We start from the raw sequence: 22,001 nt of genomic DNA, 5'->3' as shown, positions 1-22,001 counted from the left end.
GACTCGAAGGCAACTGCAGCACTCAAAGCCTGCCCCAGCCTGAGTGGTGAGTCACGAAAGCCACATCCTTGGAGGCCGCTGCCCGGCTTGAAGGAATCTCCGTCATGGGAGAGACTCCTCTCCAGAGCCATTCTTACTGCTTTTGTAACCTTGACAAGGGGCCTTTTTGTTTACTTTCTGAGTCTTTCCCAGTCCCAAGAGAGAATGGTCTAATTTGGAGGAAATACATGCTCCGTGTCCAGTCCTGACTCTAGTTATGGAGTGAGGTCATTGAGAATCTTAAAATGGAGTAATGAGATACTGCCTGAGCTATTTGCTGGTGTAAGGTAAAGAGTGGCATATTAAATTGGACACTTAAAGACAATGAGGAGCTCTTGAAAACAGCACAGCAGTAGGGACAATGAACAGCCACAGGGAGGGGTAGGGCTGGGGATGTGGCGTGGCAGCAGCTGTTACAAGGAGAAGACCAAGGGAGGGTGACCTAGAGGGAAGACCTAGAGAGGCAGAGCATTGACCAATGGTCTGCAACTCCCTGTGATGCCCCAACAGCTGAGGATATGGCCCCTCAGGTCATCACCCGACAGTGTCAGCCTGGTTACCCCTAAATGCTGCTGTTGCTGCTGGAACAAAGATAGAAGTGTGGCCAGCCTAGGAATACTAGTGCCTCAGAGGGGAAAAGCTGGCTTCAGGGGAAAGCAAGGAGACTCTGCTATGCATGAAGTATCAAGTTCAGAGGACTAACCCAAAAGTTGGCAAATGACTTTAGTCCTTCACAGGATTTTCATGTCTCCACAGCCAGGGCTTCAGGAGGTGCTGAGCTAATGAGAGATGGAAACTTGGGCTCTTCCTGGGGCAGCTCTCTGGAGGGTCCCATTGAGGACAGAGGCCACCTGGGATTACACAAGCTGTCACTAAGCACATGTAAAATGTTGACCCTGAGAGGCAGGAAGGGGTGAGGTGTGACTCTCTCAGGTTACAAATTCTGTTTTCTGGGAGGAAAGCTGGCCCAACAGCCAAGAGTGGGGAAATAAGGGACATGGATGCTTATCACACACTGGGTACTCTTCTAATCTCTGAGCATGGTGATCACCTTCCTCCTCGCCTGCATCAGGGACCTGATACTGTTCCCACTTCGTAGATGAGGAAATGATGTGCAGAAATGCTAAGTCTCCAGTCCAGTTTCACAAGGAGAAAAAGGACAGCCAGTTGCTTAAACGTGTTCCTTTAAATCTTGTTGGTCTGGATTAGGATTAGTATGTGCTGCACTGTCCAGTAGGCTTTTCCTTACAGTGTAGGATGGACCTCATCACTAACCTCATACAGTGTGGATGGATCTCATCACTAACCTCATACAGTATGGGACAGACCTCATCACTAACCTCACACAGTGCAGGATGGATCTCATCACTAACCTCATACAGTGTGGATGGATCTCATCACTAATCACATACAGTGTGGGATGGTCCTCATCTGTAGCCTGTTTGTAGAAGAGGAAACAAGCTCAGAGACTTTTAGTGAACTCCATCAAGGTTAGAGAACAGCACAAGTTCAAGGCCCTATTATAGCAAATTTTCTGGTTTTTTTTCTATGGCATCTCTCTGGCTGCTGCAGAGGACTTGGCTTGTTTTAAAAGAGGTGCCTTTGAACAAGCTGGATTTGAGTAAAGTGGCCAGGTCTTAAGGTTAGTAGGGGAAAAATGACGCTTCCTAAGGAGCACTAGCCTAGGGAAAGCCTAGTGGCAGTGTTGACGAAGCAGGAGAAAGGCAAGACCAGAGATGGCTGCTTCAAATGGACCAGAAGAGAGCTGTGAGGCCGGAATGGCCCCTTTAAGTGCTGTTGCAAAGTCTGAGGGTGCTGAGGGATGAAGCAGGACCAGGATCTGGAGGCTGGGTGGGTTTGGACCAGTGGCTCAAAGAAAGTATTTGAGCAGTGTTCAGGGAGCAGAAGATAGACTGCAGGTAGGGGACAAGAACTCTGAGGCAAGTCTGGACCACTTACAATCCTGACAATGCTGGAAAGGAAAAGAGCACAGTAGAAGATTGCAAGGAGGCTAGAGGGCATAAGGGAAACCAGACAGTTGAAGCATGCACTTTCTCAGGACCAGAGAAGGGAGCAGACCAACCTCTAGGGCATTTGTGCTGGTGCGCTATTTTGTCCTACAATGGCCAGAAAATGGAGCAGAGATCATGTTTCATGTCTTTTTTTTTTTTTTTTTTTTTTTTTTTTTGAGACAGGGTCTTACTGTGTATGTATAGAGATCTGACTGGCCTGGAACTATGTAGACAGAGAGCCACCTGCCTCTGCCTCCTGAGTGCTGGGTTTAAGGGCATGCACCATCACACCTGACCTGCCATGCCATGAATATTTATAGAGCCTATTCAACTCTAGCAACTCTTGCTGACTGTGTGATAGGAATCAGATGTCTTCCTGATACACCTTCATCTGTTAGGACAGGGTTGTTTTGGCAAATGTTATGGTCAGTTAGCATCACTAAGTCCTGTCTACATGACTTATTTAAAAACACACACACACACACACACACACACACACACACACAATTCACCTATTCATTAGGATCCTGGGTTGTATATATCAGACACTCGAGCACCATTTTAAGCAAAAAGGGCACTTTGTCCCATTACTCTGGTACCCCTGGTGTCCAGGAGTCCACATGTATCCAGGAAGGGCTTAGTGCTAGAAATACTTGGCAGCCTGGCCCAACAGCCCCTGGGTTTCTGCAGGCATCTGCTTCTCCGTTTACATAGCACTCTGACAACAGCCCCCACTAGTGTGATTTTATATCTTCTTTGTTTAAGGGATCAGCCAGACTGAATGGATTAGGATTGTTTTCCTTTTGCAGAAAACACCACCAAAAAAGCAACTCAAAGGGCTTAATCTAATTAAGGAATTTAGTGGCTCACATAATGGAAAATTCTAGGCTGACTGGATCCAGGTGGTCAGAGGGCACTAACAGAAGCCGCCTCTGGCTCTATCAGGATCCTTCTCTACTGGTTCAGATCTCTCAGGACCAGATAACTAACTGGACCACTTCATAAGCCTGGTTTTCTGAAAGAGCCTTAGGATGGGCTCTGGTCAAGCATTGCTTTAGGCACACTTTCACTTCTAATCCAGGTGTGTTGCCTGGTCATAGGTCTGAGGACAGTACACCACAAATACAGAGCAGTTTGGGGGAACACTTCTCAGTAGGAACCTTCCTCAATTTCTAATTCAGTCATCTCACTATTCTTACTTTATATATGGAAAACTGAGACAGAAGCCCTCACAGCTAATAGTCTCCAACTTGTAACAGTTTGACCTTACATCAGTTAAAAATTTAAAGGAATTTGCATTTAATGGAAACCATACTTTGAGCTTGGCACTTTTCCCAGGCTGGTGATATATGCAGCACAGACCTCCCTTGGGATTTCTGAACAGGGCAGCAAGCTGCAGCTTCCAGTCAGCTGCAGCATTACAAGGAGAAACAACGGACTGTCTGCAGCATTGTGAGCTGCTAAGCTGCATGGTGTCCGCAAGGCTCAGTGTTTTCTGTGCATTTTCAACTCTCAAGATTTTTGACTAGCAAAGGGCTTGTCTGAATGTAAGTAGAGGGGCATTTGTAAATTGTAGGCTGGTAGCTGACTCAGAACTTGGACTCCCAAAAGCTGGGATTTTGACTATTAGCAGGAGAGAACTGCTCTAGGAAAACAGGGAATAAACGCTGAGCAGGCAACATCAGCAGATGCCCACAGCAACTCTGAATTTTACATAAAGGCTTGGTTGGGTTGGACTTCCACTTGGTGTGTGTGTGTGTGGGGGGGGGGGTGAGTAGGCAGTCAGGTTGTAGCAAAGTTGACTGCTGCTTCTGTGACCTCAAACATGGAAGAATTCCAGAAAACAGGAAGGACAAAAGAAGTGTCCTCTTCAATTCTTCTTGGAGTTGCTGCATGATGGGAGTAGGCAATTTTTGTTTGGCTGATAAAAATGAAAAGGTGTTGCAGAGGTGGGGGATGGTTCCTGGGGAAACCACTTGCCATGTAAGTGTGAGGGCGTGGATTTGCATCCCCAGGACCACTAAGGCCACATGTCTGTAATCTCAGGGTTCTACAGTGAGACAGGAGAAGCCAGGAGGACTCCCAGAAAGTTTCAGGCCAGCTAACGTGGACAACAATGACATCCTATCCCAATGAATAAAGTGAGGACTACACACAAGGCTTTCCTTTGACTTTCACAAAGGTGCCATGGCACACATGCATACACATACACGCATACGCATACACACACACACACACACACACACACACACACACACACACAGAGAAGAGAGATATAGAAGGAACTTTTCACTTATCTCTGGAGGTTTAATAATTCTATCTTTGAAGTGATAGGCAGATTAAGAGACAGAAAGGCGATTTTATTATATGCATGGGTGAACCAGGGGAAAGGAATGTGAATACCTCTAAGCCTATGAGACCTGGAAACTTAAGAGGACTACAGACAGCAACAGAAGCATAGGCCTTCTTGAGGAAGGTGTTGGTAGCAAGCTGTGAGAGGGGAAAGTGGAGAAAGTAGAGGTGTGTAACTGTCTTGTTATGAACAAAAGCTCTCAAGTAATGAAGGCTCCATCAGAAGAACAGCCAGGCAGTGGTGGCGCATGCCTTTAATACCAGTACTTCGGAGGCAGAGACAGATGGAGCTCTGTGAGTTTGAGACCAGCCTGGTCTACAGAGCGAGTTCCAGGACAGGCTCCAAAGCTACAAAGAAACCCTATTTGGAAAAACCAAACCAAACCAAACCAACAAAACAAAACAAAACCAAAAAACAGAAGAGCACTGTCAGAAGGCCCTGTCAGATGGTGTCCATCACTCTGTCTTGTGATGGAGACCATCTGAGCAAGACAATGACCTCCTGTGGCTCTGTCCTCCCTAGTTGAGGCACTTCCCAGGAGAGAGGAGCCATGACCATTGTTCTCTTTTTATGTAAGAGCTATCCAAGGAGATGAGGGAAACCGGAGAGAATGCCTGTGGTAATAACCTCCCCAGGTTATAGCATCCCCAGACTTTCCACTTGAGGGTGGCACTTTCTGAATCCCTTCACTGTCAACTAATGGACTTTGGCCTATTTGTACACTAGCCTACCCTGAGTGTGCAAGAAGGTGGCCACCCGTTGTCCTGTGATAGTGCACAGGGACGCTGCACATCTGGAGGAGGCATCAAGCATGTTTCCTGTCTGGTTGGAAAGTCCCAGGAGAGGGTCACAGAAAAGGAGCCCAAGCCATCTTTCTAGAAGGAAAAAAAAGAAAAGCACAATTTTATGGACCATTATATCTAAATGCATTTTAGAATCACAATACAAAGAGTAGACACTTTTGCATATCTTCACCAATACTGCAAGTGAGCCCAGGTAGGGTGGATCACACATATAATCCCAGCATTCAGCAAGCTGAGGCAGGGGGATTGTAATGAGTTCAAGAAAAGGCTAGGCTATATAGTGAGAGCCTTCCTGAAACAAAACCAGCCATCTGGTTAGCATTTTCTTTGGGCTGACAACCAGCTCCCAAATAAAGACACAGAGAGACATTGTTAATTATGAATGTTCAGCCTTAGCCTAGGCTTGTCCCACTAGTTCTTTTAACTTAATTTAACCTATTTCTATTCATCTACATTTTGCCTTTTTACCATTCTTTCATTCTGTATGTCCCACTGTCATGTTTCCTCTGTGTCTGTTTGTCTGGCCCCTGGTGTTTCCCTGTGGTCTCTTTTTCTTTCTCCTCCCCTCAACACCACCAGCCTAAATTCCTCCTCCTCCTTATTCTCCCTGCCTATACTTCCTCCCTCACTATTGGCCATTCAGCTTTTTATTAGACTAATCAGGTCCCTTAGGCAGGCAAGGTAGACACAGCAACACATCTTTCCATGATTAAACAAATGCAACACATCTTTAACAGTTAAGCAAATATTCTACAACACAACCAAAATCCAACCAAATGAGGCTGTCAGTGAGGTGTCCTCCCAGTTCTTAGAACTGCATTTTAATTAAGGAATCCTCAGCCAATGCTGACACCGAGACTCAAGAGGACATTGTGTAAGTTCTTAGATGCCTGGCAAGTCTCTAAAAGAATCCCTTGCCAAACAGCTCCACGCTCACTCAAACCTTTACCTCCTTTAAGTTTCTTTTCTAAGCCGCTTTTTATTTTGTATGACTCTTTAGACTGCACATATGTACGTGTGCCATATGCATGCTTGGTGCCTGCAGAGGTCAGAAAAGGGCACTGGGTCCCTGGACTGGAGTCTTGGATGTTTGCGAGCCATTTTGTGGGTGCTGGGTACTGAAACTGTGTGCTCTGCAAGAGCAAATGCTTTCACATCTCTAAGTCATCTCTTCAGGCCCCTTTACCTCACTTTTGTGAGGCTTGTTTACACCCCTGTTCTACTGCCGCCTAAGTAATGCCACAACATCCCCAGATCACAATGACAAGAAAAGTTTCTCTCTCACATCTGCTTTAGTTCTGCTCCAACTGGGGACCTTGTGCTAAAGAGCTCCTGGATGTAAGACACAAGCCCTGGTCAGGCCTGGTGGCAAACAACCTTTCATCCCAGCACTTGGGAGGCAGAGGCAGGTGGCTTGAAGTCAGCCTGGTCTACACAGCAAGTTCCAGGGCAGCCAAGGCTATGTAGAGAAGAGACACCCTGTTATAAAAAACAAATGGTCCTGGAGGAGTGGGAAAGGAGCAACAACACAGCTGTGAGAGGCACTTTCACCCTTGTTCTGATGCCCAAGGTAATTCATATGAACCAAGGCTGTGAGGAGAATCCCTTTGAGGGGGCATTAAGCAGGCCTGTGGCAGGCTGAGCACTTAAAGATGTACTCTTTCACACATGCTCATTTCCCCCCAATGACTAACATTTTATTATTTCAGATATTCAGAGGACCACTGGTTGTTTTGGTCCGATAAACTGTGGGCTCTAACGTCTACACTGCTATGTAAATTCTATTTCCCTAAGCATATGTGTGCCCTTTCTGAGCAAGTCGGTAATGATTATGACACGGGGAGCGAAGGAGGGGACAAAAAGGACACTGTAAGTAAATGTAATGTTGCAAACGCTCTTATCAGCAGAGTGCTGGATAGCTTGGGGAAGTTGGAAAGATGGGGTACAGGGATTAAGAATGGGTAGCCAGATTCCAGGAAATCTGGGGAGTTCAATCCATTTAAAAATTTGAACGTTTTTCTGGCCTCAAAACATACAGTTTCTTGTGCCAAGAGGGAGCCCCTAAAGGAAAGAAATGGGAAAGAAAATACAAGGAAGGTATTTCCTTTTTAAATAACTGTGCATATCGATGGGGTACAGTGTGATCTTTTTACTCGTTCATTTAAGTATTCACTATTAAATCAGAGTAATTAACATTTCTCAGGGAAGGAAAAAGGGAAGCTGAGAGGTTGGGACAGCACAGGTCCAAGGGGCAAGTAAGGAGAAAGGACCTACTAAGAGAAAAATGGAGAGGAAGAAATGACCGGAACAGAAAACTCAGTAACTCGAGGAAAGGGATCTTACTGGCTTACTGGTTTCCATTTTACTCCAAACCACCTGTCCCTAGCCTTCAGTGCTCTGGTGCTGGAAATGCTGAGGTGAGGCACGCCGCCTGCCGGCTGGGCGAGGCGAGACAGCCGCGAGTGGGCAGGGTCAGGCCCGCGGAGACCCTCGGGTGGCGGGGTCCGGGTTCGGGGGTTTGCGGCCGAGGCTGAAGGGCAGGGTCTGGAAAGGTGGCCGCGTCGGCGGGACGGGTGTCGGGGGCGACGCGAGCGCCCGAATCGGCTGCACGTGGGCCGGGGCGCCGCACGGCCACTCCCCACCGCACCCGCGCCGTAGTAGAGACGTCGTAGTGACTTTACCACCTCGTGGCCACAAAACGGACAAGGACTTCGCTTCGTACCCTGCTCTGGGGGAACCAACTTCACCCGCTAACTGTCCAGTTTTAAAAATAAGATCGTCACTAGAGCGCAGCCGGTGCAAAGCAGCGGCGACTCCGCGTCGCGGGCACCACACGCCCCTGCGCACTCGCCACCCCTTCCGGGCGCCCCAAGACAGTGGGGCATTACACAGAGGAACGACAAAACCGGCCTCCACCAAGCGCAGCGCTATTAAAGTAACGGACCGGAAGCCGAGCCTCCCTTCCCGGAAGCAGCTTCCGCCCGCCTCCCGCCCATCTGCCCTTTTAAAGCGGAGCTTTGCACGGCTTCGGAGGGAAGGCTAGTGCGCTTGCGCGGCTCGGGTAGCCTCGGGAACCGTGAGTGTCAGCGCTGAGACGCCGCAGGGTGGCCTGCGTGCTACGTCCCCAAGGTCGCAAAGAGCCAGGTGGGTCGCCCTTTGGAGTCCCGCTCCCACCCGCGGAGGCTTCGACTCCGTCGCGGGCATGAGGAAGGCACATCTGTGGCCCCAGGTGGCGGGCAGGACGGGGCGGCTCCCGCAGCAGCCGTGCTTTCTTGCTTCTCGCGTTTTCTGCCAGTGTGGTCCACTGTCGCCTCCAGAGTTACTCTGCTCCGCCATAGCGAGCATCAAAAGTCAGGGCGAACCGCTAGGATTCAGTCTAAGTATCCATTCGGCTCTATTAACCCCCGAACGTGGGCGTGTAGGCGGGAAGAACAAACAAACAAAAAAAGCAAACACGTGGGAGCCGGAAACTACTGTACTGTCTTGTCGTGACAGGTCAGGTGCCCAGGGTTGTCTTTGTCACTTCGTGAACCATTAGGAGGAGAGTATAGGATGGCCCTCACGGACTTGGCGAGTCTAGGTATTTTCCCCCAGCGGTATCAGTAGACACGAACTCAGAACCAAATTTCACTTCCCATAAGACTCGGAGGAAAAGTTGTTGAAGGAATTACGTGAATCTCAACCTGTTTCTTATTTGAACTTGTAGATAGCTTTCTGAAGTTAAGATTCGATGTCACCCAGGATTCTTTTTTGCATGACAGGTTTCAGCAAAGAGTTAGACTCAGAAGAAATGGCCCTGGTACCCTATGAGGAAAGTATGACGATAGGGCTCCAGAAATTCCATAAGCCTCTTGCCACCTTCTCTTTTGCAAACCACATCATCCAGATCCATCAGGACTGGAGGCAACTGGGAGTCGCAGCAGTGGTTTGGGACGCGGTAAGTCAACTCAGGAGGACCTCTGAAAATACCCACAGTCTTGACTAGACTATAATTTTAAAAAGGAAATTGATTGCTTTCTTGAGATATAATTCACATATGCTCTCCTCCAATGTAAAGTATGCAAAAGCCCTGGGTTGTTCAGTACATTCATGGCAGTGTACCCACTACTACCCCAGTTTACAAAGTTTTCTTCGTTCCGGGAGTCCCCCTTACATGGTGAAATGACCGACAAGTGATTGCCCCGTGAGTACCAGAAAACTAGAAGGAAAACAGAAGCCTACTTGTCCTGGTCACTCATTAGGTTAGTTTCTGAAATACCACACTAAGAATGTGTGGAGAAAGAGGCCGGACTTAACATCATGTCTTAAGTTTTCTATAGTTTGAAAACATTCTTGCTTTTCTGCTTCTGATAGCTCTGTCTTCAGCTGCTAAATAAACGATTTGCATGAAGACACTTTGGTTATACTCTTAGTATATAGCTGTGAAAAAAACAAAAGTAAAAATTATGGGATTGTAAGCAAATGCTCATTGAACATGTGGAATTCTAAAATTTGGTGAAAACCTACCTTCTGATTCACAGAACATGACTGGGGTCTTTGTCATGCAGTGATTCAGCAACAGGGCCTAGAGAGGGTGGGCACTGTAATGCTTCTTTCTAGTTTGGTTCAGGACCTGGACATTGCCTTGAAGAAAATCAAAGATCGTCCAAATCACTTCTTCCAGAATAGTTTTGTAAACTTCATGAAATATGCTGTGACACAGTAAAACATTGAGCTTTTTAGATGTAGCTGCCCCTGTCTGGCATGTACCATACTTAAGGAGCTTTGTGCACACCGTGCCTGTGCTTACTCTAATAGATTACCTTACAGCAGCAGGTAAGGTCCTGTGTTAGGGAGTTATACTTCGCAGGTAGAGACGGAAGGAGAAAAGAGAGAGGAGAAGGGAGAGGGGAGGGGAGAGAGAGAATATGGATGTTGGGTCATTGTTTCTTCCTGCCAGCATTTGGCATGTTGAAGCCATACAGCTCTTCAAATACTTGCTGACCTTAATCATAATCATGTTGTGTTCTGACTCAGGCCATCGTCCTTTCCACATATCTGGAGATGGGTGCTGTGGAGCTCAGGGGCTGCTCTGCTGTGGAACTGGGTGCTGGCACAGGGCTTGTGGGCATAGTGGCTGCCCTTCTGGGTGAGTGCAATGGGCTGACTCACTCCATAGTGAGCAGTACTCATTGAGAGGTACACTTGCCGTTTCCTTGTGCTTGGGATCCCAATTACTGAGCTGACTTCTTTCTCCCATGCTTAGGAGTTGTGGGCCACTGGCTGGTGCTCTCAATAATTTCTTCTCTTTCTCTCATCCTCTTCTTATTCATACTTCTGTTGAGAGATCACCTTGCTCTCTTTGATTTTATGATGCAGACAGTAGAATTGGACAGTTTCTGTGTACAGTTTCTTTGACTTAAAGTGCTAAGACTATAGACTACTAGACTTAATCCCTCCTGGGGAGGACGGTCCTTCAAGTGTACACTGACATCTTAATTTAAGAAATTATGTTAATGCTCTGTAATTTTTAGTTAATGCCAACCTATCTGTCAATCTTCATCTGATATGGGCATTATTTTTTTGTTTTTCTTTCTGGAGATAGTGTCTTACAATGCTGTCCAGGCTGGCCTTGAACTCATAAACCTTCTGAGTAGCTGGGATTATGGGATTACTGGCAACTGGTATGATGCGCCACTGTGCTTGGCCACTCCCCAAGTCAGCACCCCACTGTGGCCTGATGGAGCTTTTGGTCCCACACCCCGCTCTGCTGTGGCTGTTGTCATATAGGTTTAAATTAAATCTTACCAACAAAGATTCAAAAGTTGGATGTGGGGATGAAGACCTGCTAGATTAGAGAAGCTGAGAAGCAGCCAGCTGACCTTGCATTTTGGCCAGAGACCCTGAAGGAGATGAGTCTCTTCACTTGTCCCAGAACCAAAAGGAGGCCCAAATTCTAGTCCCTGCCCATTCCTTCCTGTGTGTCTTCTCTGTCCAAATTTCTAGCTTCTCTATGGCTAATTCTGGTCAGCTGGTCTCGGGCTGTGTCCCTGATTCAAGGAAACTTTGTTGACAGTCTGAAGTGTCACAGTGAAATCAAAATATCTGAAAACATCATAAGTCATTGGTGAGATTCTTGTTGGTGCCATCCTCAGATGATCCTTACAACATTACCATGTATGTTATATATTATTTTTAATTTTTGTTTCTCAGCTAAAACTGTTATTTTGAGATATTAAGCCATTTTAAGTGTCCTTATCAGCAGAGATCTGAGACTCAAGAAGCAATCTTGTCAGACATAGCAGCTCAAATTAAGGTTCTTTGTATGCTAACCCCCCTCCACACCACATTTTATACTAAAAACACAGGCAAAATTTTTTTTGGCTGGTATAGGTATGTTAGTGCATACCTATGTAGTTGTAGTTGATTTAATTTAGACACTTTGCTTCTTCCAGCTCTTTGATCTTGGGCTCAGTATTTAATCTCTAACAATGACTTCTGTCTGTAAAATGGGTATAGTGACAGTATTTGTTCCACAGTGAGGCTCAAGATGGGCTAGTTACTGATGGAGATGTCAGTCTATAAATATGTTTCTCTTATTGGTTAATGAATAAAGCACTATTGGCCAATAGGAAAGCAAGATAGGTGGGACTAGGAGACTAGGAGGAGAGAAGAAGTAGTAAAGAGGAGAATCAAGATGAAGGAAAGAGAGCAGAACACCAGCCCCTCTCTCTGGTAAGATAAGACCACGTGGAAATACTTAGATTAATAGAAATGGGTTAATAATTAAGACAGAGCTAGCCGATAAGAAACCAGTAACTGGCCAACAGAATTATATCTAATATAGTGTCTCTGTGTGTTATTTGGGGCTGGCACGGCAGTGGGACCAGACTGGCTGCTGGGGGAAAATCCTACTCATAACAAGTTACCATTTATACATAGTTTTATAGATGATCTCTGAGCTGACAGAAGGTGTGCTGTGGACGGGGTGTGTGTGTGTGGCTATTTTTGGTGCTTCTTTTTCTAATGAGAAATCTAGCTCTATAGGATTGAAGAAGTCAGGATAAGGTTCTTCAAATACTTATTTCAGAATGAAGGATAGCAATTGCTTCATGAATCTGTATCTTAGATTGTGACTCTTGAGAAATGAAACCATAACTCATTCTGTGTCCTTGACCCTTGAACAGCCACTCAGGTACAGGGATACCTGGGTAGTGTGGGAATAAGTCTTGAAGGAACCAGGGGCTAGAGAGATGGCTAGGCAGTGAAAAGCATGTTGTGATGACCTGCAGCTCATGCACAGGGCCCGGGTTTGGTTCCCAGCACCCACATCAGCTATTTCACAATTGACTGTAACTGCTGCTCCAGGGAGTCCAGACCCCTCATCTAGTCTCTGGGCACTTGCACTCACACATGCATACAATAGTTTAAAACTTAAAAAACAAAAAACAAACAAAACATGAACCAACTAGGTTAATGACTCTGGCCTTGAACTCACAAGGCCTATCTGCCTCCCGAGTGCTGGGATTAAAGGTATGTGCCACCAATGCCCAGCAATTAATGACTTTTTGGAAATTATGAAAAATAGTAAGACTGATGCAACTCTATTACAAGAATAATTATCATTGCAGCAAAATTCCTATTGCATTTTGACATATTCTTTTCCCCATCTGTATTTTACATAATCACAGTTGTCATTAAGGTTTTATTTGCCTGTGTGTGTCTGTACGAGTGTGTGTTTCATATGCCTGTCATAAGCATTTGTGTTCCTGTGTTGTGATTTTCATACTCATTAGAAAGTATTAGATTCTTCTTCTATTGGAGAACAAGAAAAGAGATACCATAATAGAGGGGGCCATTATAGATTTAAGGAGAAATCTGGCACTAGAGAAATGCCCAGTGATCTACAAGGATGGCCCTTACTAACAATCTAAGCAATAGTGGAGAGGATACCTTTAATGCCCTTCCATGATAATGAGATTGATGACTACCTTATATGCCATCCTAGAGCCTTCATCTAGTAGCTGATGGAAACAGAAGCAGACACTCACAGCAAAATAACTAGCTGAACTCCTGGAATCTAGTTACAGAGAGGGAGGAGTGATGAGTAAAGGGGTCAAGATCAGACTGGAGAAACCCACAGAATCAGCTGACATGAACAAAGGGGAGCTCATGCACTCCAGTCTGAAAGCTGGAAAACCAGTACATACTGACTCAGACCCCTTGAATGTGGGTGTTAGGAGGACTGGGCAGTCTATGGGGCCTCTGATAGTGGATCAGTATTTATTCCTAGTATCTGAATGGACTTTGGGAGCCCATCCCACATAGAGGGACACTCTCTCAGCCTAGACACATGGAAGAGGGCCTAGACTCTCCTCCAAATGATATGACAGACTTTGAAGACTCCCCATGGAAGGCCTCACCCTCCCTGAAAAGCAGAAAGGGGATGGGCTGGGACTTGGTGGGGGTGATAGGGGAGGATGGGAGGGTGAGGGAACTGGGAATGCCATGTAAAACAACCTTGTTTCAAATTTAAGTGAAAAAAGGAAAAAAAAAAAAAAAAAAAGAGAGAGAGAGAAAGTATTAGATTGGAGACATTTTGATGCTAAAAAACAGAGTAAGAAAAAGTTTCAAAAATAGAAACAGGACTAAAACATGTAGTGATTTTGAAACATTTGACAAGGGATTGGTTGGTCTCTTCCAAGTTGATGTTTTGGCACTCAGCCATTTATCCCTGAATTCAGGGATTACTTACCAAGTGCCTGCTAGCTCAGTGTGGGTAGCTCATGCTGACCAGGCAGACAGGTCAGCATCTTGAGAAGCTTACTTACATTCTTAGTCCAGAGGGAAGGACTAGGTAAAGACACATTGTGTAAAAAGTAGACAGTGCTATGCAGAATGTTAGTACTGGGTGTGAGGCTTCCTCAGTAAGAGGAGCAATTCCTGTGTGTGGTTGGGCTGTATATTCCCGGGGTCATTATCAGAGTGACCTGTATTGTAAATAGACTTGATCATGAGTTTTCCTCAAGTGTTGGCAAAAGTTAATTGAGCAAATAACTTGCTCAAGGTTGCAAAGCTATGGATTATGGCAAGACTTTGAATCTAGTTCTGACTTTCAAACAGGGTTTTAGTTTGAAAACCCCCTGGATCTTTATACTACTTGGGGACTACTTATACCTAGGGGAAAACTAATCCCATTTTGAAGATAGGATTCTGTAAGTTGGGTTGGGTTAGAGAATCTGCATTTTAAAAAATCAGTGTGATTTGATGACAGGGAGACCCCTGTCCTAAAGTACAGTGCTCAGGAAGAAGCTGACTTGCTGCCATTCTATTAGAATTCTGTAAGTCTTGGACCTGCATCCCTGAACACTAGCCTCACCCCTGGCGGCTCCCTACCCAGCACTTCTTCCCTTCCCTCCTTTGTTCTGCATTCATACCATTGTCCTATTATCATCAGAGTTGAGGGAGAGACTATAAGGTTAGTGTCATTCTTACAACAGCCTGCATGACAAGTGGCCATGGTGGACTTATATTCTCTTCATGTGATATAATGGATGGGACCACAGAGTTACTTAATGGGTTATAGTTTCAAATTCAACAGCCCTGAACCCTGTGTCACAACTGTTTCTCCAATGTTGACTGGAGCCCTCCCCATCTGTCCCCTGCATGACTGTAGCTTCCTCCCACCTGGCCTCTGCTTTCTCAGACTCATTTCCTGGAGTGGCTGCCAGATACCTATCTAAAATGTGCAATTAATTGATGGTGTGGTGTGTGTTTAGACATCCGGTGCCTTTCTGTTGCTGCAGACCACGTCCCTGGCTTATTGGCAGGGCTTTGTAGTCTCATCCTGTACAGTTTATCAGCTTCTTTCATGCTTTGAGAAGTTCCCAGGACCCACACTGCTCACGCCTGCTGGCCTTTTCTCCTTCCCCAGCTCATGGCCTTATCTGATGAGTAAGTTCAGGTTTCCCTTGCCTTGGCCTCTCCCTCTCTTGAGGAATTTCTTTCTGACTGTGTGAGTCCTGGTGCACAGCACATTCCTGCTGCTCTGCCTCCCACGGCATCACGGTTATTCTTAGCTTTTTTTCACTCATGAGACTTTGTTCCAGGTAAGGATTTTCTTGCTCAGCTTTGTGTTTCTAGCACATGGGTTATGTTTGAATGTTTATCAAAAGTAAAGCAGTATTTAATAAAACAAAAACTATGCCAGGCAGTGGTGGTGCACACCTTTGATCCCAGGACTTGGGGAGACAGAGAGATGTAGATCTCTGAGTTCAAGGCCAGTTTGGTCTAGAGTAAGTTCCAGGGCAGTCAGGGCTACACAGAGAAACTGTGCCTCAAAAAAGCCAAAACCAACCAACCAACCAACCAAAAGAACAATACAAACACTAAAAGTGATGACAACAGCTTACACACTGTTTTTCCATTCCTGAGTGACAGCTCACTGTGTGTCTGTTAGGTCCATTTCCATTGTCACTTATGGATAATATTAACTTGCTTTTCTACTTGTAGTATATATCTTACAGGAAGCCATTTTATGTCTTCTTGTTTGGTCCAACGTCATTCCCTTCCTCACCTTATCTTCTTCACCAGGCTGTAACCAACCTAGGTAAAATGCAGGTTTTCCTACCAGGCCTGTGCTGGCTTAGCTAAGTGTGGCTGTGGTGGGCACTATGCTGGGGCTCCCTGGCTGGCAGTAGTCCCTTAGATATTGGTAGATAGATGTTCAGGGTAATGTTCGGTTGACATTAAGATCTTGTATCAGCTCTGGAATACCTGGTAAGTTAGTAGTATCTAGTAGGTAGAGACCCCCAAGATAGACACTAGAGGAGTGCTCAGAGTAAGGACCAAGGTGAATCCTGCCTGAATGAGTAGATCACTCTGGTATTGCCAGTCAAGTGCTTTGTTTCCTGCCAAGAAATACACAAATAAAAATACTAATTCAAACCAGGAAGGCTGCTGTATTTTTCATTCTCAGAGACCAGTCATTGATTTCTGCTTATTGGGCAACATAGTCTGTCAGTGAATCATTGCAGTGGTAGGTCCAGGCTTGAAGACCCAGACAACTTGAGCAGTTTTTATCGGTATCACCATCTAGAACTGCAAACCTCATATTTAATTACATACTACCTTAGTGTCTTATTAAGATAAGAAACACCTGATGTAAGCTGCCACTGGAAAGGTGCTGGGATCCTTTGGAAGATTAGAAAAAACAAATACAAAGATACTATTATGAAGGAATAAAACAACTTTAAATTTAAAGCTTTCTGATGTCAAAACTAGACATGATTATACTTTATAGATGAGTTGTAGTAAGACTAAGCAAATATGGTTGGCTCAGGTTCAGTTTTCTCTTACCCAGTTGGTTTCAAAAACATAAATAGATCTTCGAGTTCACCGTCAGTAAACCATAAAGGCAGATGAATAAAATACTGTGCCATTGATGTCCTCATTTGTATGTGGAATAGCACTTGGAGCACATGAACTACCCTTTAACATGTTACCCAGTACACACTAAGTCTATACACTAATTGAGAGGACAGTTTTTCAGTAGTTAGGTTTGTATCACATAAACAGCCTAGCTGCTTCAAGGTAGCATGAAAAGGTAGTCTGGATGTTCTCAGTAGCTGAGTTCTCTCTTGTGACAACTCCATTTTATTGTTAGTCCCTTTAAAGCAGATACAATGTCCCTTTGTATCTTCTCATCTTGATAGTAATCAAATTCTCAATTTTTCATTCTTGAATTTCATTTTACTGAGCCCTACTGATGTGAAGGTTATGACCTAACTGAGTCAAATTGAATGGTGAATCCTCACAAAAGTTGGGCCAGCTCTCTTGGGAGAATTGAGGAGCATCACCTTGTGTCACTCTGTGACTCCACAATTTACTAGAATCACTTTGGCAAGCAGTAGGTGCACCACAGAAGCAAGCTGAAAGTTTACTTTTATTTACACAGCATAAAAGGAATCTAGTTCTGGTTTGGTTATCTCTCTGTGGAAGGTCATGGTATTCTGCATAACATCTGGGATAGATCTGTCCACTACAGTTATATGATGTTCATCTTACTTTCTGTTTGTCCCATATTGTAGGTGCTCATGTGACTATCACGGATCGACAAGTAGCATTAGAGTTTCTTAAGTCAAATGTTGAAGCCAACCTACCTCCCCATATCCAACCCAAAGTTGTTGTTAAGGAGCTGACTTGGGGACAAAATTTGGAAAGTTTTTCGCCTGGAGAATTTGATCTCATACTTGGTGCTGATATCATTTACTTAGAAGATACCTTCACAGATCTTCTTCAAACACTGGGACATCTCTGTAGCAGCCGCTCTGTGATTCTTTTAGCTTGCAGAATTCGCTATGAACGGGACAATAACTTCTTAATGATGCTGGAGAGGCAGTTTACTGTGAGTAAGGTCCACTATGATCCTGAGAAGGATGTACATATTTACAAAGCACAAAAGAGAGACCAGAGGGAGGACTTATAGTGGACATTGTTTTCTAAGAATGGAATGTGTCAATTAAGGTCTTGCCACCAGAATTTCCATGTTAATGTGATGGCAGACTGCAAGTCGGTCCAGCCAGAGCTGCTCAAGGAACAGAGCACTTGTGCTCATTGAAGACAAATTCATACCTTGAGCCATTGCTGTCATGACTGGCTCACTGCTGAGCAGTAAATGTACATGTGAGGTGTGGCTGGTGTTCTTTCCTTAGCCATTGTGCCTACTTGGTAAGCAGTTTGCACTGACAATCTGAAAAGAATGGTGTAGAGGTGTTTTTAAACTGGTGAGATTCAGCCATACATTCTGGGCTGTATGTTTGTCTCAGTTTTCTTGTCTGCTGGGTGTAAATGGGGTTTACTGCATATATCCCTGAAATGTTTGTGCTGTCTTGAAGTCTGTTAATTTTTTTGTGAGATAAGGCCTTACTCTGTAGACCAGGCTGACCTCAACTTGCAGTGATTCTCCTGCCTCTACCTCTGAGTGCTGAGATTACACCTGTGTGTCACAACACCTGGCTCCTTGAGATGAGGATGAGATTTCTGGTTCTCATATGACACCCTTTTACCAGATTTCAGGGGGTATATAAGCAAAGGAATAAAGAAAAATACATTTTTACATTTAAAATTACATATAATTATGGGCTGGGCTGAAATTTTCTTCCACGATGATGCTTTGTTTCAGCTTTGCTGTTTCTCACTGTTGCTGTATTTGTTTCTTGGGTGGCTTTTTTCCCTGCCTTTTAATATGTTAGTTTTTTAAAGTTAACTTTAATTTCTTCATAAAGCTTAGCTCCCAAGGTACAAACCCTTAATTGTACCTATAATCACTCCTTGGATCTCAGGATCCCTGGTGGGCTGCAAGCTGCTGGGAGGCCTTTCTCATTTTCCTTCCCTAGTATCTAGTAAAAAGCATATAACCAAGTGATTGGGTAAATTCCATTTAGAGGTCACTAATGTTTTGTGGTGCTAGGGATCAAACCCAGGGTTGTGCCCACAGTGGGCAATACCAACCCCAAGTTAATACATCCCTAGCAGGAATTGTTGGCTTTTGAGTTTTCTCTGTGTAGACTTTATGAATAAAGTTATCAATACAAGCTTTTATTATTATTACTATTATTTGGCTTTATAGACCAGGTTTCTCTGTGTAACAACCCTAGCTGTTCTAGAACTAGCTCTGTAGACCAGGCTGGCTTCGAACTTACAGAGATCCACTTGCCTCTGTCTTCCATGTGCTGGGAGTAAAGGCATGAGCCACCACTGCCTGGCTATAAGCTTTGCTTTTGCATTAAAGCTTAACTAAAAACTCAAGCAGTTTAGGCCATGGGATATTATGAGCTCACAATGGCATTTGGTAATAGAAATTTGTTGAATTTGTTGTATAGACCATTCAAGGCCTCATTTTCTTTTGATAAATATTTTGGATATGAAAGTACCTGACATTGTTGATTTCTGTATCTATTTAAAATGGTAATTGTATTAGTCAGGATCCTCTCTAGATGAACAGAATGGGGGGGGGGGCTGAGGGAGAGGGGGAAAAGGCAGAAAGAGTATTTCCTCCTTCTATGTCCTTTATATAGGCTGGCACCAGATTAGATGAATCTTTCTCTCAGAACATCTGTATTTAGGGTGAGTCTTCCCACTTCAAACGATTTAAGAAAAATCCCTCACAGGTATACCCAGTCCCTTGGGTTTTAGTTAATTTTTAGGTGTAGTCAAGTTAAAGATTTACTTTAGTAAAGGTAGGCTAAAAGCTATGAGCTCTCGGTGTTGTCCTGTTTCAACAGTTCTGATAAATGATATGAAACAGGAACATACATAGCTTACTGACTCTGATAGCATCACCAACATTGCAAGGAAAAACCCAATGCTGCTGTTAGTAGGCTTCTTGGTGTGATTTCATAAAATAGTAACTAAGGAGAAGGTTGAAAGTACTGCCACCCCACTCCCTTTGTTCTACAAATAGAATGTGTGTGTGTGTGTGAGAGAGAGAGGGGGGGGGGAGAGGAGGAGAGGATGAGAGGATAGAGAGAATGAGAATATTTGGTCATTAGAAGTGGAAATTAAGTTTTTTTATTGGTTTGGTGTTTGAAATATTTTTCCAAGTCAGAGTCCATGGGGGAACACACACACCTTTACAACTCAGTGTGGTCTGGCCATTGGCTAAAAGGGGCACAACCGTGGGCAGAAGAAAATACCTGTAGAGGAATGCAGTTGTCAGAAATTTATTTTTTTACATAGAAATCAGAATTGTAATTCATTCAAATAAATACCAGATTTTAAACATTGGTATTTTAATTATGTATGCCTTTGTGCGGGTATATGCATGTTAGTGTGTACAGAAGCTAGGGAGCTGGTATCGGCTGGAGCTGGCATTACATGTTATTGTGAACTTCATGGGTGCTGGAATTGAGCTTGGTACTCTAAAAGAGCAAGTGCTCCTCTCCAGTCCTGAATGCTAGATTTGTTTTTGGGATGGAATAATAACTGTTTTAGACAGCCTTCCCATGTTGTACAGAACCAACAGATATATGCCATCATTCCCAGCTTTCCTGCAATATTCTTTTAGCAAACACAATTTATACTAGAAATATAGCATACCACTAAATTTTAGGTGGTCATAAAGGCAGCTTAATAGCACTGATTGAAAAAAAAAAAGTCCATTATAGAAGATTTACCTAAACAGATCATTTCATTTGTTTCTTTTTCTCTCTCCTTCCCCAATGTGTCTCCAAGAAATAGATTCTTGGGCTATTAAAATAACAAACATGAGCCTGGCATTGGCGGCTCACACCTTTAATCCCAGCACTCGGGAGGCAGAGGCAGGAGGATCTCTGTGACTTTAAGACCAGCCTACAGACTAAGACTAGTCTACAGAGCTAGTTCCAGGACAGTCTCCAAAGCTACACAGAGGAACCCTGTCTCGAAAAACCAAACCAAACCAAACCAAACCTAACAAACAAAAAACTTAAACAGGCTGTCAATAATGAAGCTACAGGAATGTATATAAGATTTACCAATAACCAATGCTGTTTAACTGCTATTTTTCTTTGTCCCTCGAGACCTTGTCTCATTATATAGTCCAAGATTATCTTAAACTGACCCTCCTGTCTCACTCTTACATACTTTGCTATAACCCCAGATAATTGTTCTACGTTATTGGAAGCATTTCCTACCAGTTCTTTAACAGAACAAAACTTCGAGTACTAAAAACCCAAACAAACCAAATCCAAAAACCCACTAGTGTATGCAGTATTGTTAAGTTGTGCTGGATCCAGCACTTGAGTTGGTAGAAGGCAAGTGTTTCTGTTTTGTAACCTTCCTGCTGCCCATGACCACCCCATAGAAAACAGCACCCAAGTTCTTTAAAGAGTAAGGGGTTGTGAGAAGCTAGAAGCATGTTCTCCCACTTGCACAAGCTGAGCAACCTTGGCAGTGTTCAGTTGTGTTTTAGTATTTGAAGGATTGTTAGCTCAAAGGTTCTTTTTTTTTTTTTTGTCATTTTTTTTTTTATTTTATATAACCAAGTCCATTTAAATGAAAACAAACATTTATAGACAATATTTGGGAATTTGGGCGTTGTTCTTTCCAAACTACTTCCTGCTGGTAAGGGGCGCTGTCATGGGGAATTTGAAGAAGATTTAGAAATCCTGGCTGTAGTCTGTAAGACTGCTTTGTCCAGCTGTTTTGAATGTAGGATCACCTGGTACTCTGTTTCAGGCGGTCTGGCTTGATCAAACCACATTAGTCTGGAAGGAATCCACATTTTTTCATTTTCTGTGGAAACAAAAATAGAAATCCTTTTCCCCAGTAACTTGTCCTTCAACTTAAATTTTGGAGTCAAAGCATTTTTTTAAATTTATTATTTTACATGTCGATCCCAGTTCCCTCTCCCTCCCTCCCAACCTCCCTCCTTCCCTGCCTTTTACCTTCTCTGCCCTCTCACATGCACTCTAACCACCCTCCCTTCCCCCCACCCCAATTCCATATGTAGGGGAATGTCATCCAGTAGGGGTCATGTAGGTCTGACAGGTCATGTGAAGTAGGGACTAGGGTTTCTCTCCTGTCTCTAGATTAAGGCAGTTATCCCTCCATGGGGGATGTGTTCACAAAGTCCTTTTGTGCTCCAGGGATACATCCTGGCTCCACTGTCTGAGGTCCCTTAGACTGCTCAGTCCTTCTGGCTGAGACCCATATTCAGGGGGGCCTGAGTCAGTCCCATGCTGGCTTCCCAGCTATCAGTCTGGTGGCCCGTTAGCTCCTCCTTGTTCAGGTAAGCTGCCTCTATGTGTTTCTGCCACCTGGTCTTGTCCTCTC

General features: G+C 44.4%; 1 protein-coding gene across 1 annotated transcript; it reads left to right on the top strand.

Annotated features, from left to right (window-relative positions):
* The first annotated feature begins 8,990 nt into the window (after positions 1–8,990).
* Mettl21a (methyltransferase 21A, HSPA lysine) lies at positions 8,991–18,893 on the top strand. Its single transcript, XM_051190355.1, has 3 exons — positions 8,991–9,144; positions 10,224–10,335; positions 17,276–18,893. Exons 1-3 carry the CDS (start codon positions 8,998–9,000, stop codon positions 17,671–17,673), a joined length of 657 nt encoding a protein of 218 aa, XP_051046312.1. The 5' UTR covers positions 8,991–8,997; the 3' UTR covers positions 17,674–18,893.
* Positions 18,894–22,001: the final 3,108 nt, after the last annotated feature.

This window comes from Phodopus roborovskii, unplaced genomic scaffold (genome assembly GCF_943737965.1).
Source record: "Phodopus roborovskii unplaced genomic scaffold, PHOROB, whole genome shotgun sequence".
NCBI lineage: Eukaryota > Metazoa > Chordata > Mammalia > Rodentia > Cricetidae > Phodopus > Phodopus roborovskii.
The sequence above is the reverse complement of the archived record's forward strand: the minus strand, read 5'-3'. Positions and strand labels throughout refer to the sequence as shown.

Bases quoted from the DNA above. Each gene is read 5' to 3' on its own strand.
- Mettl21a (XM_051190355.1), top strand. From the start codon at position 8,998: ATGGCCCTGGTACCCTATGAGGAAAGTATGACGATAGGGCTCCAGAAA. The intron at 9,145-10,223 runs GTAAGTCAACTC...GTTCTGACTCAG, and splicing joins CAGCAGTGGTTTGGGACGCG to GCCATCGTCCTTTCCACATA. The intron at 10,336-17,275 runs GTGAGTGCAATG...CCCATATTGTAG, and splicing joins CATAGTGGCTGCCCTTCTGG to GTGCTCATGTGACTATCACG.